This window comes from Leptodactylus fuscus, chromosome 1 (genome assembly GCF_031893055.1).
Source record: "Leptodactylus fuscus isolate aLepFus1 chromosome 1, aLepFus1.hap2, whole genome shotgun sequence".
NCBI classification, from domain to species: Eukaryota; Metazoa; Chordata; class Amphibia; order Anura; family Leptodactylidae; genus Leptodactylus; species Leptodactylus fuscus.
In genome coordinates this window covers 261,913,352-261,929,259 of record NC_134265.1, presented here as the reverse complement: position 1 = coordinate 261,929,259, position 15,908 = coordinate 261,913,352, and the positions used below count along the sequence as shown (strand labels likewise).

The window sequence follows — 15,908 nt, the reverse complement described above, 5'->3', positions numbered from 1 at the left end:
AGTATTAATGTTAATAAAGTACTTGGGGTGAGACAGAAACTTACTTAGTTCCATCTGTCTCTGTCTGTCCTTGCGTCTCTTTCACACTCCATTTTTTCTCCCCTCTCCCCCTCCCTTTTCTATAGAGTTTCATGAGAAATCACAAGAGATCTCAGAATGAATATCAGCCTAGAAGGGAGGGGAGATGAAAAAAGTGCCCAACAAGTGAAAAAAGAAGCATTAGTCTCTGATAAGATATATTACCAAATTTGTTATATTTGATTGCAGTATTGATTTCTGCAAAGTTTATTAAAGAATTATGTCGGCTTCATATAGGATGTTCTTATGCAGCAAAATTGTTGCAGAAATATCTGTTACTCAACATTCATTACTTTAGTGGGCCCTAGCTAATGGCTGCTATTTACTTACCACTCCCTGCTGCTGCCCATGGCCGCCTCTTCCTCCACCTCCATAGGTTCGTTGAACTGCATTGAGCATTGGAGTAATCCAACAGATAGCAGCCTAAAGTGTATACGGGGGCACTCACTGTGTGGGGGCCTGTAAAAAAGGCAGTTACTGTAGGGTGGCCACTAAAGTGGGCACTTATTGTATGAGGGCATATAAAGGGGCAGTATACTGTGAGGGGGCCCAATAAGGAGACAATAAACCATGTGGTGGGAGTAATGGGGGCTTTAGACAATGTGAACACTCACAGATGATGAAAAGGGTACCTAGAATATGTCACAAATAACAGTACAAATAGTGCCACTGTAAACAAAGTAACAGTAAAACATAACTTTTATTATAAAAAAGGATTAAAAAAAAAATGTGCCAGGTGTGATCATTAGATCGACATAAACTAGGGCTATCCAAACAGATGGGAGGATTAATATGCCATCCACCACAACAATAATAATGTTGACATGGTGTATGGAATATTAATCTTCCCATTCTGAATTTTAGTGGTGTTTAGTTAGCCCTAGTTTATGCTGATTTAATGATCACATTTGGCACATTTTGTATTCTTTTTTATGATAAAAAAGTTGTTTTATTTTTACTTTGTTTAAATGGGTCCTTATATTATGTGGAGGCCAGTATTGGAGATTTTATGAGTGCCAGTAAAGGTGGAGGCCATAGTCAAAAGTTTGCTATGGTGCTGGTCTTTTCTAGTCACTCCCTTGTCAGTATCCTTACGTCGTATTTACTTGCTGTTTAGGTTATTCGCTGCTTCCTGCTTGGTTGCTTTACATCTTAGCTCCCTCAGGGTAGAGGTGTGATGTGTATAACTACAGTATTTATGAGGAGTATGAGGTAGTCTGGGACATACCTCCTGTCTCATTATTTGTTCAGGCTGCTGATCTTTCATTCCCTATTCCAACTCTTCCTGTACAGCTCAGTTACTGAGCTAATTTCTTTAACAGCAAAGGTAGAATCTTCATAAAGTACAAGCTACTATATCACCATTGAGAAAAAAGGAAATGCTCCTACATAGTGAGTCACCTGAGCCTTCACCTGTCCAGACGGGGAGTCACTTTTAGCTATGATTTATTGTGGTCACAAAATAATGTTTGATTTATATAAGGTTATGTTAGAGGATTTGGTTCATACATGCTTTGCAATATCAAGTCCATTTTAAAGGTGGCCTACCATCACTACAATCACTTTTACACCACTTATATACTGTTTGGAGGCTGTTAGTAACTAATTGAACTTACCAAACTTTTGTCTAAGTGCAATCTTACCACTGAGAAAATCAACTTTTAGAAGATAACTAATGAGTGCTCCCAGGGCATGGCCGTATATGTCACAGTACCTTCTTTCACCTGTGCAGTGGCGTAACGAGGAATGGTGGGGCCCCGTGGTGAACTTTTGCATGGCCCCCCCCCAACCGACACCGAAGACCTCGACCGACCCCCTCCTATGCATTCCTGCGTGCTCTATTATGCCCCATAGTGGTCCCTGCACACATTATTATAACCCATAATGGCCCCTGCACACAGTATTATGTCCCTTAGTGGCCCCTGCACACACTATGATGTCCCATAGTGGCCCCTGAACACAGTATTATCCCCCATAGTGGCCCCTCCACACAGTATTATCTCCCATAGTGGCCCCTGCACACAGTATTATGCCCCTTAGTGGCCCCTGCACACACTATGATGTCCCATAGTGGCCCCTGAACACAGTATTATCCCCCATAGTGGCCCCTCCACACAGTATTATCTCCCATAGTGGCCCCTGCACACAGTATTATGTCCCTTAGTGGCCCCTGCACACAGTATTGTACCCCATAGTGGCTCCTGCACACAGTATTATGTCCCACTGTGGACACCCATAAACAATTATTATACTCTGGGGTCTTTTCAGACCCCAGTGTATAATAATCGGAGAGCCAGGGGGAGAAAAACATAAAAAAACCTCTGTTACTCACCTATCTCCCGGCTCCTATGCTGTCGGCCTCTGAAGTAGTCCATCTTCAATTATGTCAGGCCAGCACGCAGGCCGGGGTCATGAGACCTCAGACAACTAGGCCGAAGCCTGCCTGGATCATGGAGGGGTAAGTAACAGTGTTATTTATGTTTTTTAGCCTTTATGTTTCTTACCTCTCCCGGGCCGCCAATCATTATACTCGGGGGTCCGAACCCCCCCCCCCCCCGAGTATAATGATAGCAGCTGCAGCGGCTGTCACCGGGCCCCTAATGTCCCGGGCCCTGTGGCAGCTGCCTCTGCTGCTATGGCGGTAGTTACCCCACTGCACCTGTGGCTGACACACATCACCACCTGGAAATCTGTTTGTTTAGGGCAATGTTGTGCAACCACCAATGGGTGTTCATCAGACGTGGCACACTCCCAGTGCCCTGATCAGCCCCTTTGCAGATAAGATAATCCTTTAATAGTCCCACCATGGGGAAATTCAGTGTGTTACAGCAGCATGGATAATACAATAATATTACAAAGATAAGATGCTCAGAATAGCAGATAGAAAAGATACTAGGAGTCATAGCAACTAAAAAGAAAAAAGAAGGAATCAGGATCATTTAGTTGTTTGTGCGGAGTGAATCACAACATACATTTTTCCAAACCAATGGAGTTTCATCTGGGCATCTGTGATCCTTAATTGCGGCACATATGGAGGAATCTCTTCTAATTTACCAGTTACGTGAGTGGGCTGTGATTTCCCTTTTTCCTTATCTGATTGCATAGTTTGTACGGAATGATCTTCGTGTAACCTGGTGTTGATTATGTGGCCTGACCGAGGTTGAGAGGAAGGATCTTCCATAGCGCTCCTTCTCACACTTGGGGTGAAGCAGTTGGTCACTGACAGTACTGCCCAGTGCTATCACGGTGTCATACATGGGATGGGAGTTATTCTCCAGCATGGAGCTCACCATGTACAGTATGCTTCTGTCACTCATAACCTGTACTGGGTCCAGGGGGCTCCCCAGGCTAGTATATTACTCCCCCAGCATGCCATTCTGAAGAAGATGGCTCATGCTACAACAGATGGATTGTAAGCTGGTTTCCTGTCACCAGGTACCCCTACAACAGCATGTATGTGGCTTAGGCTAGGTTTTGCGCTGGAGACCCGAACAATGGAGACCCAGACCACTAAAACAGAGGTTACCCAGGGGCCCCATAAACTATAATGGGGTCCAGCAGGTGTTTTTATACTGAAACCATTGGAGAGAAAAGTCCTCCGTGCAGGACTTTTCTCTCCACTGATTTTGAGCAGTTTCTGCCGCAGAGTCTCCAGATGTGAACCTGTCTAAGAAGTAATTTGGTGGTGGTAGACATCCTTTAAAATCTTTGCATCTATATGTCTATTTGACTTATCTAATTAGAATATGGTTCCTTGTGTATTGCAGGCATGTGGTACGAGGCAGCTGAGCTGATCTGGACCTCTATTGTTGGCTTTTTTGAACTCCACTTACCTGACAAAAAGGTAGATGTTACTGCATTTTATTGAGCTTTCCAGGCTAGGTATGCTGTGACTGATGCTCTTGTGGACAGTAAATTCAGACTTTCTTTCATGCTACAACATCAGAAGGGTGGGAGTAGCTCAGTGTGTTCTCTCCACCTCTCTAATCCTTTACTATATAAAGGCTAGTGATAGCTTTCCAGTAGGTACAAAAGCAAATAATTTAATGACAGGGCAGTCCCTGGTGCAATCATACGGCTCCTTGCCCTCTCTGATAATGAGATGCAAGGAGGAAGTCTTAGTCTGCTAAGTAATCTGTGCCACTAATTACTGTTTTAAGTAATTGATCAATTATTATAGTTTAAGAAAGATGAAGCAGAAGGAAAGTCTAATCTCTTCCCTTTGCTGAGCCAGTGTAAAACCCATCCCTTGCTCTAAGCAATACCTTTAAAGAGCCAGTTCACGCTTTTTTTTCACTATTGTATAGGGGTGTTTGCTTAACATTATTGTAACTTATTTTATTAACCTGTTTTAAATCATTTTAGTAGAAAACAGGCTCTAAAGTCCTCATTAGCAAAGCTTTAAGTAATCGGTGGCAGGGAGAGTCCATCCTGTGCGCTGTATGTATATCAGATATCACAATTGCCAAAGGGGGGTGTCAGTTCAAATAGTTTGCTAGTTTTATACCCCATAGAACAGTGCTTCCGGTGTCATATGGGAGCTGGATTTTTATGTATAATCGGGTTTTATAACATAAGAACAAAACATTGAAAATGAAAGGTGTCAGAAAGGGCACGCAGGCCCCAAAAGGTATGAATAGGCGTGGGGAGGGGGTTCCCCTTGCCCAATAACGTATAATACAACATGGACATTGCCAAAGCAAAATAGGAGAGGGTAGGAGCGGGCTGAAACAAGGCCATCATCACGGAAGGCAGTAGAAAACAAAAAAGAAAAAGGGGGGGGAGAGAAGAGGGGGGCGACGACGACCAAATGGGGACAGAAATGACAAACAAGACGACGAGACCAGAGAACAAATGGGAGGGAAAAAAGCGGGGGGATGGAGGAGCAGCCAGAGTCTGATCAGGGGAAGGAAGACGAAAAAGCAGAAGAGTCCTGGAAAATCACCCATGGCGAACTGGGAGGGGTCTGGAGAGTCCTCCGCAACCAGAGCTTCCATTCTCCGTATGAGGAGAAGTTCCTGTAGGAACTCAAGCAACGAGGGCGGTGTAAAGCTACGCCAGTGTCTCGGAATGACGGCCCTGGCGGCCGTGAGTTAACATCCCAAGAGGTTCTTTTTAATCCTGGAAAGCTTACCAGGTATAACTGACAACAATGCCAGTTGAGGAGTAACGACAACGGGGAGATCATACACCTTAGAATAAAGCGAGAAGACCACATCCCAGGGGAGCTGGATTTTTTATAGGTAGAACTATGATTTTGGCAGCATATGAAAGCTGAGAATAAGACTGGAGATACAACTATATGAAGCGACCCCCCCACCCCCACCCCCTTTGGTAGCTACTACATCTGTACATACTGGCAATACACAATTGTGCATAGATCCTCCCTAGCCATGCTTAGATTTTTGTTTTACTAAAAAGAAGAAAAATAGGTTAATAAATTATATTACAAAAAATGTTCACCAAACTTATTTATAATTTCTGATATTTAGTAAATCTCTCCATGTTTACTTGTATGCTTTATTTTAAGGGAATTGCAAATTCACTTGGTATTTTAGCTGACATCTTTATATCTATGAGTGAGAACGACTACCACATGTTCAAAAAAAGTTCCCATGTAGGATTGGTAAGTGTTTCACTATATGTCTGACATTTTTCTCTGTTCTTTGAAATTTAGTATTTTGTTGTTGCATTGCTTCAATAATATTATAGTTTCTTATGCCTGTAAAAGATATGGTATATCAACAAAATCTGCATATGTTTCAGAGGACAGTGCAGATGTGGACTATCTTTTTCTAGGACCAGATGCGCTTGGTATATAACAATGTTTAGTTAGGTGGTACATAGGTGGTGCATAATACCCATATGAATGCCTGCTTCCGAGTAGTATATTGTCCAGAGCATGACACTGCTAGATTGCCTTGTTACCATAGTGTATCCCGATTCCATCTCTTCCCTAGGTAAGTGATGCACACACATGCATTCAAATGCATCCTATGCTGGGCCTATGCTGTCTGGTTTCCAAGACTCAACCTATCTAGTTGCCCACATGTTTGACTTTAAAGGGACTTGGATTTAAAAAGGATTTTTTGTGTTCCTGCTTCTCTTCACTCCCTGGTTTCTCCCAACACAAAGGAAATACTTGCAGACGCCCACTTGCCAACTTATTTGCTGAGCCGGCACCTCCAGGCATTTTCTGCTTGTGTTGAGCGCCAAGAAGTAAAGAGAAGTGGCGACCTGGGCAGTGTTGGGATTACAGAGAGGCGAGTAACATTTTGTTATGTTAAGGCACTTTGCAGTAAGTTTTACAATAAGTTGTTTTTTTCATTCCATTTGAAGGGGTTTACCAACAATATCACATTACCTCTATCCCTAAACAACAGATAAATATTTTAAAGGGATTTTCCTATGAGAGCAAGTTATGTCCGATTCATTGGGTAGAGGATAACTTGCAGATCATTGGGGGTCATGAGGTTAACAGGGAATTTCGCATCCCCAATTCTGACTGGAGGGATAGTAAGATAGAAGAGCAACAAATTGTATATCTACATGTTAATAATTATCTGCCATGCATAGAAGTAATGTATTAACAGTTTCCTCATATATAACATGAGGTTATGCAAATCTAACACATGTATGTTTTTATTGACAGACTTTACTGGAACAGTATGAACACAGATTATTATCTGCAGCAGAAGCGTGTAAAATGGCCGCTACTTTCAGTCTTTATTCACCCCTCTTTGTCCTTACTAATTTGGTAACTGATTATTTCTTTCAATTAAAAAGAAATGTTACTTAGTAGTTTTTTTGTACCTTAAGTAAATATTGTCCTGTTTAATATATTTAAAGGGTGCCTGTCTGACATGTGACAGAGAGCGCAGTGTAAACATACCCGTCTCCTTGTTCATTCATGCAAGTGGCATTATACCAAGGAATCCAAATGTCAGTCCTCCAAGTGCTACAACCACAAGGGTCATTCACAGTCTCCTGATTGGATGCCACAGCTGTCACTCAGAACAGAGGGGAGGGGTTAGGGTGCAGAGTGACTGGGGCACTACACATGAAAAGAATACCTTTGGGGCACAGTGCCAGAGGGATGAAAACTTGGATACTTTGGTCATGCAACCTGCATGACCGTATACTGATATGTACGTTTGCATCAACTGAGGAAGCAAAATTTTGACAGACTGTCTTTAATAACAACATCCTGCAATTCATACACTTGTTAGAATTACAGAAGTGCTTTTTAACGCCCCTCCGGCAAGCCATATATCCAGTTTGCTGAGATCTGGGTGCTGTATTGTATCTTTCTCATGTTAAAGAGTTCCATAGCTGTCCAGAAATTGCATGACTTTCATAACTGCCAACATTAATTTAATCCAGCATTTAGTAGTCTGTCAATGGTCTCAAAATATGTCAACAGATCAGACAATGCTCTTTACTGGTTGGTTTGTCCAGAGCCTGTGTGTGCATGGGCCTCATGTAACCATTGCGTCCAACATTTACTTAACAGCTAAGTTAGAACAGCCTAGGTAGTGGGCAGTTTGTGGAAACAACCATTTTGCTTCTCTCACTCTAATGATGTTTCTGCTCTCAAAGTCTGTCAACTGGGCAAAATGTCTTTCAGTGTGTCGTAAGAGGCATGTCTAGCAGTCAGTTGTACACTACCCAAAAGTAGCCACTAAGAGACCTTTTATAGGTCAGCAGATGAAGTACTTTTACACCCTTTTGTGGCAAGACCTAGTGTCTAAACAGACCAGTCCTGTAATCATTTATGTATCTTTATTAGAGATGAGCGAACACTAAAATGTTCGAGGTTCGAAATTCGATTCGAACAGCCGCTCAATGTTCGTGTGTTCGAACGGGTTTCGAACCCCATTATAGTCTATGGGGAACAGATACTCGTTAAGGGGGAAACCCAAATCCGTGTCTGGAGGGTCACCAAGTCCACTATGACACCCCAGGAAATGATGCCAACACCTCTGGAATGACACTGGGACAGCAGGGGAAGCATGTCTGGGGGCATCTAACACACCAAAGACCCTCTATTACCCCAACATCACAGCCTAACAACTACACACTTTACACACTCAATACCACCTCTCTGACAGTAGGAAAACACCTTGAAACATGTGTATTTGGCACTTGCAGTGAGGAGAGCTTGTCACCAGCAGTGAATTTGGCCCTTGTAGTAAGTTGAGGTTGGCACCAACATTTGTTTTGAAAATCAAGGTGGATTGAGCCTCTAACCAGCAGAGTTTGGGCAAATTCATGGTGGAGGGAGCCTCTAAATACCCCAGTTTGGACCAATTCATGGTGGAGGGAGCCTCTAAAAACCCCAGTTTGGACCAATTCATGATGGAGGGAGCCTCTAAACAGCCCAGTTTGGGCAAATTCATGGTGGAGGGAGCCTCTAAAAACCCCCAGTTTGGACCAATTCATGGTGGAGGGAGCCTCTAAAAACCCCAGTTTGGACCAATTCATGGTGGAGGGAGCCTCTAAACAGCCCAGTTTGGGCAAATTCATGGTGGAGGGAGCCTCTAAACAGCCCAGTTTGGGCAAATTCATGGTGGAGGGAGCCTCTAACTAGCCCAGTTTGGGCAAATTCATGGTGGAGGGAGCCTCTAAAAACCCCAGTTTGGACCAATTCATGGTGGAGGGAGCCTCTAAAACCCCCAGTTTGGACCAATTCATGGTGGAGGGAGCCTCTAAAAACCCCAGTTTGGACCAATTCATGATGGAGGGAGCCTCTAAACAGCCCAGTTTGGGCAAATTCATGGTGGAGGGAGCCTCTAAAAACCCCCAGTTTGGACCAATTCATGGTGGAGGGAGCCTCTAAAAACCCCAGTTTGGACCAATTCATGGTGGAGGGAGCCTCTAAACAGCTCAGTTTGGGCAAATTCATGGTGGAGGGAGCCTCTAAACAGCCCAGTTTGGGCAAATTCATGGTGGAGGGAGCCTCTAAAAACCCCAGTTTGGACCAATTCATGGTGGAGGGAGCCTCTAAAAACCCCAGTTTGGACCAATTCATGGTGGAGGGAGCCTCTAAACAGCCCAGTTTGGACCAATTCATGGTGGAGGGAGCCTCTAAAAACCCCAGTTTGGACCAATTCATGGTGGAGGGAGCCTCTAAACAGCCCAGTTTGGGCAAATTCATGGTGGAGGGAGCCTCTAAACAGCCCAGTTTGGGCAAATTCATGGTGGAGGGAGCCTCTAACCAGCCCAGTTTGGACCAATTCATGGTGGAGGGAGCCTCTAAAAACCCCAGTTTGGACCAATTCATGGTGGAGGGAGCCTCTAACCAGCCCAGTTTGGACCAATTAATGGTGGAGGGAGCCTCTAACCAGCCCAGTTTGGACCAATTAATGGTGGAGGGAGCCTCTAACCACCCCAGTTTGGACCAATTCATGGTGGAGGGAGCCTCTAAACAGCCAAGTTTGGACCAATTCATGGTGAAGGGAGCCTCTAAAAACCCGTTTGGACCAATTCATGGTGGAGGGAGCCTCTAACCAGCCCAGTTTGGGCAAATTCATGGTGGAGGGAGCCTCTAAACAGCCCAGTTTGGGCAAATTCATGGTGGAGGGAGCCTCTAACCAGCCCAGTTTGGACCAATTAATGGTGGAGGGAGCCTCTAACCAGCCCAGTTTGGACCAATTAATGGTGGAGGGAGCCTCTAACCACCCCAGTTTGGACCAATTCATGGTGGAGGGAGCCTCTAAACAGCCAAGTTTGGACCAATTCATGGTGGAGGGAGCCTCTAAAAACCCCAGTTTGGACCAATTCATGGTGGAGGGAGCCTCTAACCAGCCCAGTTTGGACCAATTAATGGTGGAGGGAGCCTCTAAACAGCCAAGTTTTGGGAAATTCATGGTGGAGGGAGCCTCTAACCAGCCCAGTTTGGACCAATTCATGGTGGAGGGAGCCTCTAAACAGCCCAGTTTGGGCAAATTCATGGTGGAGGGAGCCTCTAAAAAACCCAGTTTGGACCAATTCATGGTGGAGGGAGCCTCTAACCAGCCCAGTTTGGACCAATTAATGGTGGAGGGAGCCTCTAACCAGCCCAGTTTGGACCAATTAATGGTGGAGGGAGCCTCTAACCACCCCAGTTTGGACCAATTCATGGTGGAGGGAGCCTCTAAACAGCCAAGTTTGGACCAATTCATGGTGGAGGGAGCCTCTAAAAACCCCAGTTTGGACCAATTCATGGTGGAGGGAGCCTCTAACCAGCCCAGTTTGGGCAAATTCATGGTGGAGGGAGCCTCTAAACAGCCCAGTTTGGGCAAATTCATGGTGGAGGGAGCCTCTAAAAAACCCAGTTTGGACCAATTCATGGTGGAGGGAGCCTCTAAACAGCCAAGTTTGGACCAATTCATGGTGAAGGGAGCCTCTAAAAACCCGTTTGGACCAATTCATGGTGGAGGGAGCCTCTAACCAGCCCAGTTTGGGCAAATTCATGGTGGAGGGAGCCTCTAAACAGCCCAGTTTGGGCAAATTCATGGTGGAGGGAGCCTCTAACCAGCCCAGTTTGGACCAATTAATGGTGGAGGGAGCCTCTAACCAGCCCAGTTTGGACCAATTAATGGTGGAGGGAGCCTCTAACCACCCCAGTTTGGACCAATTCATGGTGGAGGGAGCCTCTAAACAGCCAAGTTTGGACCAATTCATGGTGGAGGGAGCCTCTAAAAACCCCAGTTTGGACCAATTCATGGTGGAGGGAGCCTCTAACCAGCCCAGTTTGGACCAATTAATGGTGGAGGGAGCCTCTAAACAGCCAAGTTTTGGGAAATTCATGGTGGAGGGAGCCTCTAACCAGCCCAGTTTGGACCAATTCATGGTGGAGGGAGCCTCTAAACAGCCCAGTTTGGGCAAATTCATGGTGGAGGGAGCCTCTAAAAAACCCAGTTTGGACCAATTCATGGTGGAGGGAGCCTCTAACCAGCCCAGTTTGGACCAATTAATGGTGGAGGGAGCCTCTAACCAGCCCAGTTTGGACCAATTAATGGTGGAGGGAGCCTCTAACCACCCCAGTTTGGACCAATTCATGGTGGAGGGAGCCTCTAAACAGCCAAGTTTGGACCAATTCATGGTGGAGGGAGCCTCTAAAAACCCCAGTTTGGACCAATTCATGGTGGAGGGAGCCTCTAACCAGCCCAGTTTGGACCAATTAATGGTGGAGGGAGCCTCTAAACAGCCAAGTTTTGGGAAATTCATGGTGGAGGGAGCCTCTAACCAGCCCAGTTTGGACCAATTCATGGTGGAGGGAGCCTCTAAACAGCCCAGTTTGGGCAAATTCATGGTGGAGGGAGCCTCTAAAAAACCCAGTTTGGACCAATTCATGGTGGAGGGAGCCTCTAACCAGCCCAGTTTGGACCAATTAATGGTGGAGGGAGCCTCTAACCAGCCCAGTTTGGACCAATTAATGGTGGAGGGAGCCTCTAACCACCCCAGTTTGGACCAATTCATGGTGGAGGGAGCCTCTAAACAGCCAAGTTTGGACCAATTCATGGTGGAGGGAGCCTCTAAAAACCCCAGTTTGGACCAATTCATGGTGGAGGGAGCCTCTAACCAGCCCAGTTTGGGCAAATTCATGGTGGAGGGAGCCTCTAAACAGCCCAGTTTGGGCAAATTCATGGTGGAGGGAGCCTCTAACCAGCCCAGTTTGGACCAATTAATGGTGGAGGGAGCCTCTAACCAGCCCAGTTTGGACCAATTAATGGTGGAGGGAGCCTCTAACCAGCCCAGTTTGGACCAATTAATGGTGGAGGGAGCCTCTAACCACCCCAGTTTGGATCAATTCATGGTGGAGGGAGCCTCTAACCAGCCCAGTTTGGACCAATTAATGGTGGAGGGAGCCTCTAACCACCCCAGTTTGGACCAATTCATGGTGGAGGGAGCCTCTAAACAGCCCAGTTTGGGCAAATTCATGGTGGAGGGAGCCTCTAAACAGCCCAGTTTGGGCAAATTCATGGTGGAGGGAGCCTCTAACCAGCCCAGTTTGGACCAATTAATGGTGGAGGGAGCCTCTAACCAGCCCAGTTTGGACCAATTCATGGTGGAGGGAGCCTCTAAACAGCCCAGTTTTGGCAAATTCATGGTGGAAGGAGCCTCTAACCAGCAGAGTTGTGGGAAAGCAGGGTGGAGGGAGCCTCTAACCAGCAGAGTTGGTGGAAATCAGGGTGGAGGGAGCCTCTAACCAGCAGAGTTGGGGGAAATCATGTTGGAGGGAGCCTAGTATTAGCAGAATTGTGCAACACTTATGGTGGATGAGTATGAGGATGCGGAGGAATTGGAGAGGTTGAGTACAGACATGGAGTTTCATGTTGGGGTGCTTTACACAGGTGGGCACAAAAATGAAGGCTCTATCCAGTGGTGGTTCATTTTTATCAAAGTGAGCCGGTCGGCACTCTCAGCTGACAGACGGGTGCGCTTGTCAGTGATGATGCCACCGGCTGCACTGAACACCCTCTCAGATAGGACGCTGGCGGCAGGACAGGACAGCACCTCCAAGGCATATAGGGCAAGTTCAAGCCACAGGTCCAACTTCGACACCCAATACGTGTAGGGCGCAGAGGGGTCGGAGAGGACAGGGCTGTGGTCGGAAAGGTATTCCCGCAACATGCGCCTATACTTCTCACGCCTGGTGACACTAGGACCCTCCGTGGCGGCACTTTGGCGAGGGGGTGCCATCAAGGTGTCCCAGACCTTAGACAGTGTGCCCCTCGTTTGTGTGGACCGGTGAGAACTTGGTTGCCTACTGGAGGAACTGCCCTCCCTGCCGCCAACGTCACATGCTGGAAACATCTCCATCATATTCTGCACCAATTGCCTGTGGCAAGCATTGATGCGATTGGCCCTCCCCTCTACCGGAATAAAAGACGAGATGTTGTTTTTATACCGGGGGTCAAGGATAGCAAAGATCCAGTACTGGTTGTCCTCCATGATTTTGACAATACGCTTGTCGGTTGTAAAGCACCCCAACATGAACTCAGCCATGTCTGCCACAGTGTTAGTTGGCATGACTCCTCTGGCCCCACCGGAAAGTTCAATCTCCATTTCCTCCTCATCCTCCATGTCTACCCATCCGCGCTGCAACAATGGGACGATTCGAAGTTGCCCGGAAGCCTCCTGTATCACCATCACATCATCGGACAACTCTTCTTCCTCCTCCTCCTCCTCCTCCTCCTCCTCCATTAAACGCAGTGAAGCGGACAGATGTGTGGACCTACTCTCCAGCTGTGACGGATCGGATGCTATCCCTAACTCCTCTGTGTGATCTGAGTTATCCCTGATGTCAATCAGGGATTCTCTCAGAACACACAAGAGCGGGATTGTAAGGCTCACCATCGCATCCTCAGAGCTCACCCTCCTTGTGGACTCCTCAAAGACCCGTAGGATGTCACAAAGGTCTCTCATCCATGGCCACTCATGGATGTGAAACTGAGGCAGCTGACTTTGTGGCACCCTAGGGTTTTGTAGCTGGTATTCCATCAAAGGTCTCTGCTGCTCAACCACTCTATTCAACATCTGAAACGTTGAGTTCCAGCGTGTGGGGACGTCGCACAAAACATGTGTTGTGGCACATGCAGGCGTTGCTGGAGAGATTTTAAGCTAGCAGCGGCTACTGTCGACTTGCGAAAGTGGGCGCACATGCGCCGCACTTTCACCAGTAGCTCTGGAACATTGGGGTAGCTCTTTAGGAAACGTTGCACCACTAGGTTGAAGACGTGGGCCAGGCATGGAACATGTTGGAGTCCGGCAAGCTCCAGAGCTGCTACCAGGTTCCGGCCGTTATCACAAACGACCATGCCTGGGCCCAGGTGCAGCGGCTCAAACCATATTGCCGTCTCATCGAGGAGGGCATCCCTCACCTCGGAGGCAGTGTGCTGTCTGTCCCCCAAGCTGATCAGCTTCAGCACAGCCTGCTGACGTCTACCAACGCCAGTGCTGCAACGTTTCCAACTCGTAGCTGGGGTCAATCTAACAGCGGAGGAGGAGGCGGTGGCGGAGGAGGAGGCGGTGGCGGAGGAGGAGGCGGTAGAGGAGGAGGAGGAGGGGGGTGTTCTTCTCGTGTCCCTGCCAGGAATGTTAGGCGGGGAGACGAGGTACACCGGGCCAGTTTGGGAAGCAGTCCCAGCCTCAACTACATTCACCCAGTGTGCCGTCAGTGAAATGTAGCGTCCCTGTCCGCATGCACTTGTCCACGCGTCGGTGGTCAAGTGGACCTTTGTGCAAAGCGCGGAACTAAGGGCCCGCCTGATGTTGAGTGACACGTGCTGGTGCAAGGCGGGGACGGCACACCGGGAGAAGTAGTGACGGCTAGGGACGGCATAGCGAGGTGCCGCAGTTGCCATCAGGTCCAGGAAGGCGGGAGTTTCAACAAGCCGGAACGCCAACATCTCCTGGGCCAGCAGTTTAGCGATGTTGGCGTTCAAGGCTTGCGCGTGTGGGTGGTTAGCAGTGTATTTCTGCCGCCGCTCCAATGTCTGAGAGATGGTGGGTTGTTGTAAAGAAACGCCTGATGGTGCCTTTGATGGTGCAGGAGAAGGAGATAAGACAGGACCAGGGGAGGATGAGGTAGAAGTCAACAAAGTGGCGGAGGCAGATGAAGTGGTGTCCTGGCTCGTCCTCTGGAGTGCATCGCCAGCACAGTCAGCAGTGGCAGTGGCAGAGGCAGAGGCAGTGGCAGAGGCAGTGGCAGTGGCGTGAACGGCAGGCGGCCTTTGTCCTGCCGTTGCTGCCTGCCACTGATTCCAGTGCTTGGATTCCAAATGACGGCGCATTGAAGTGGTGGACAGGTTGCTCTTCTCAGAGCCCCTAATCAATTTCGAGAGGCAAATTGTGCAGACAACACTATATCTGTCCTCGGCGCATTCCTTGAAAAAACTCCACACCTTCGAGAAACGTGCCCTCGAGGTGGGAGTTTTTCGGGGCTGGGTACGAACTGGAACATCTTGGGAGATTCCGGGTGTGGCCTGGCTTCGCCTAAGCTGCTGACCTCTGCCTCTGCCTCTAGCTACCCTTTTTGGTGCTGCACCTGCCTCAACATCCACACTACTTTCCCCGCTTGACATCCCCCCTGTCCAGGTCGGGTCAGTGTCCTCATCATCCACCACTTCCTCTTCCAACTCCTGTCTCATCTCCTCCTCCCGCACAATGCGCCGGTCAACTGGATGCCCTGACGGCAACTGCGTCACATCATCGTCGATGAGGGTGGGTTGCTGGTCATCCACCACCAAATCGAACGGAGATGGAGGAGACTCTAGTGTTTGAGCATCTGGACACAGATGCTCCTCTGTTAGGTTCGTGGAATCGTGACGTGGAGAGGCAGGTTGAGGGACAATGAAAGGAGCGGAGAACAGCTCTGGGGAGCAGGGACAGTTTGGGTTATTGTTCTGTAAAGCTTCGGAATTTTGGGAGGAAGGAAGACAAGACTGTTGGGTAATAGGAGGAGAGGAGGCAGAGTCTGACTGGCTGCTGGACAATGTGCTGTAAGCGTTCTCTGACAGCCATTGCAAGACCTGTTCCTGGTTCTCGGGCCTACTAAGGTTTGTACCCTGCAGTTTAGTTAATGTGGCAAGCAACCCTGGCACTGTGGAGTGGCGCAATGCTTGCTGCCCCACAGGAGTAGGCACGGGACGCCCTGTGGCTTCACTGCTACCTTGCTCCCCAGAACCATTCCCCCGACCTCGCCCACGGCCTCGTCCACGTCCCTTTCCGGGAGCCTTGCGCATTTTGAATTCCTAGTTAGAAATTGGCACTGTATACCAGTAGTAAAAATTGTGGGTGCACGTAACCCCAATATATTCTTTGAATTCCCAGTCAGACACTGG

The 15,908-nt window shown here is 47.7% G+C and overlaps 1 protein-coding gene across 1 annotated transcript in view; it reads left to right on the top strand.

Moving 5' to 3' along the window:
* Positions 1 to 15,908, top strand: part of ALPK1 (alpha kinase 1) — a 136,274-nt gene that overhangs the window by 103,570 nt on the left and 16,796 nt on the right. The window contains exons 7-9 of the mRNA XM_075286392.1: positions 3,846 to 3,922; positions 5,609 to 5,704; positions 6,731 to 6,835. Coding sequence (XP_075142493.1) covers positions 3,846 to 3,922; positions 5,609 to 5,704; positions 6,731 to 6,835 — 278 coding nt within the window. The remainder of the gene's footprint in view (positions 1 to 3,845; positions 3,923 to 5,608; positions 5,705 to 6,730; positions 6,836 to 15,908) is intronic.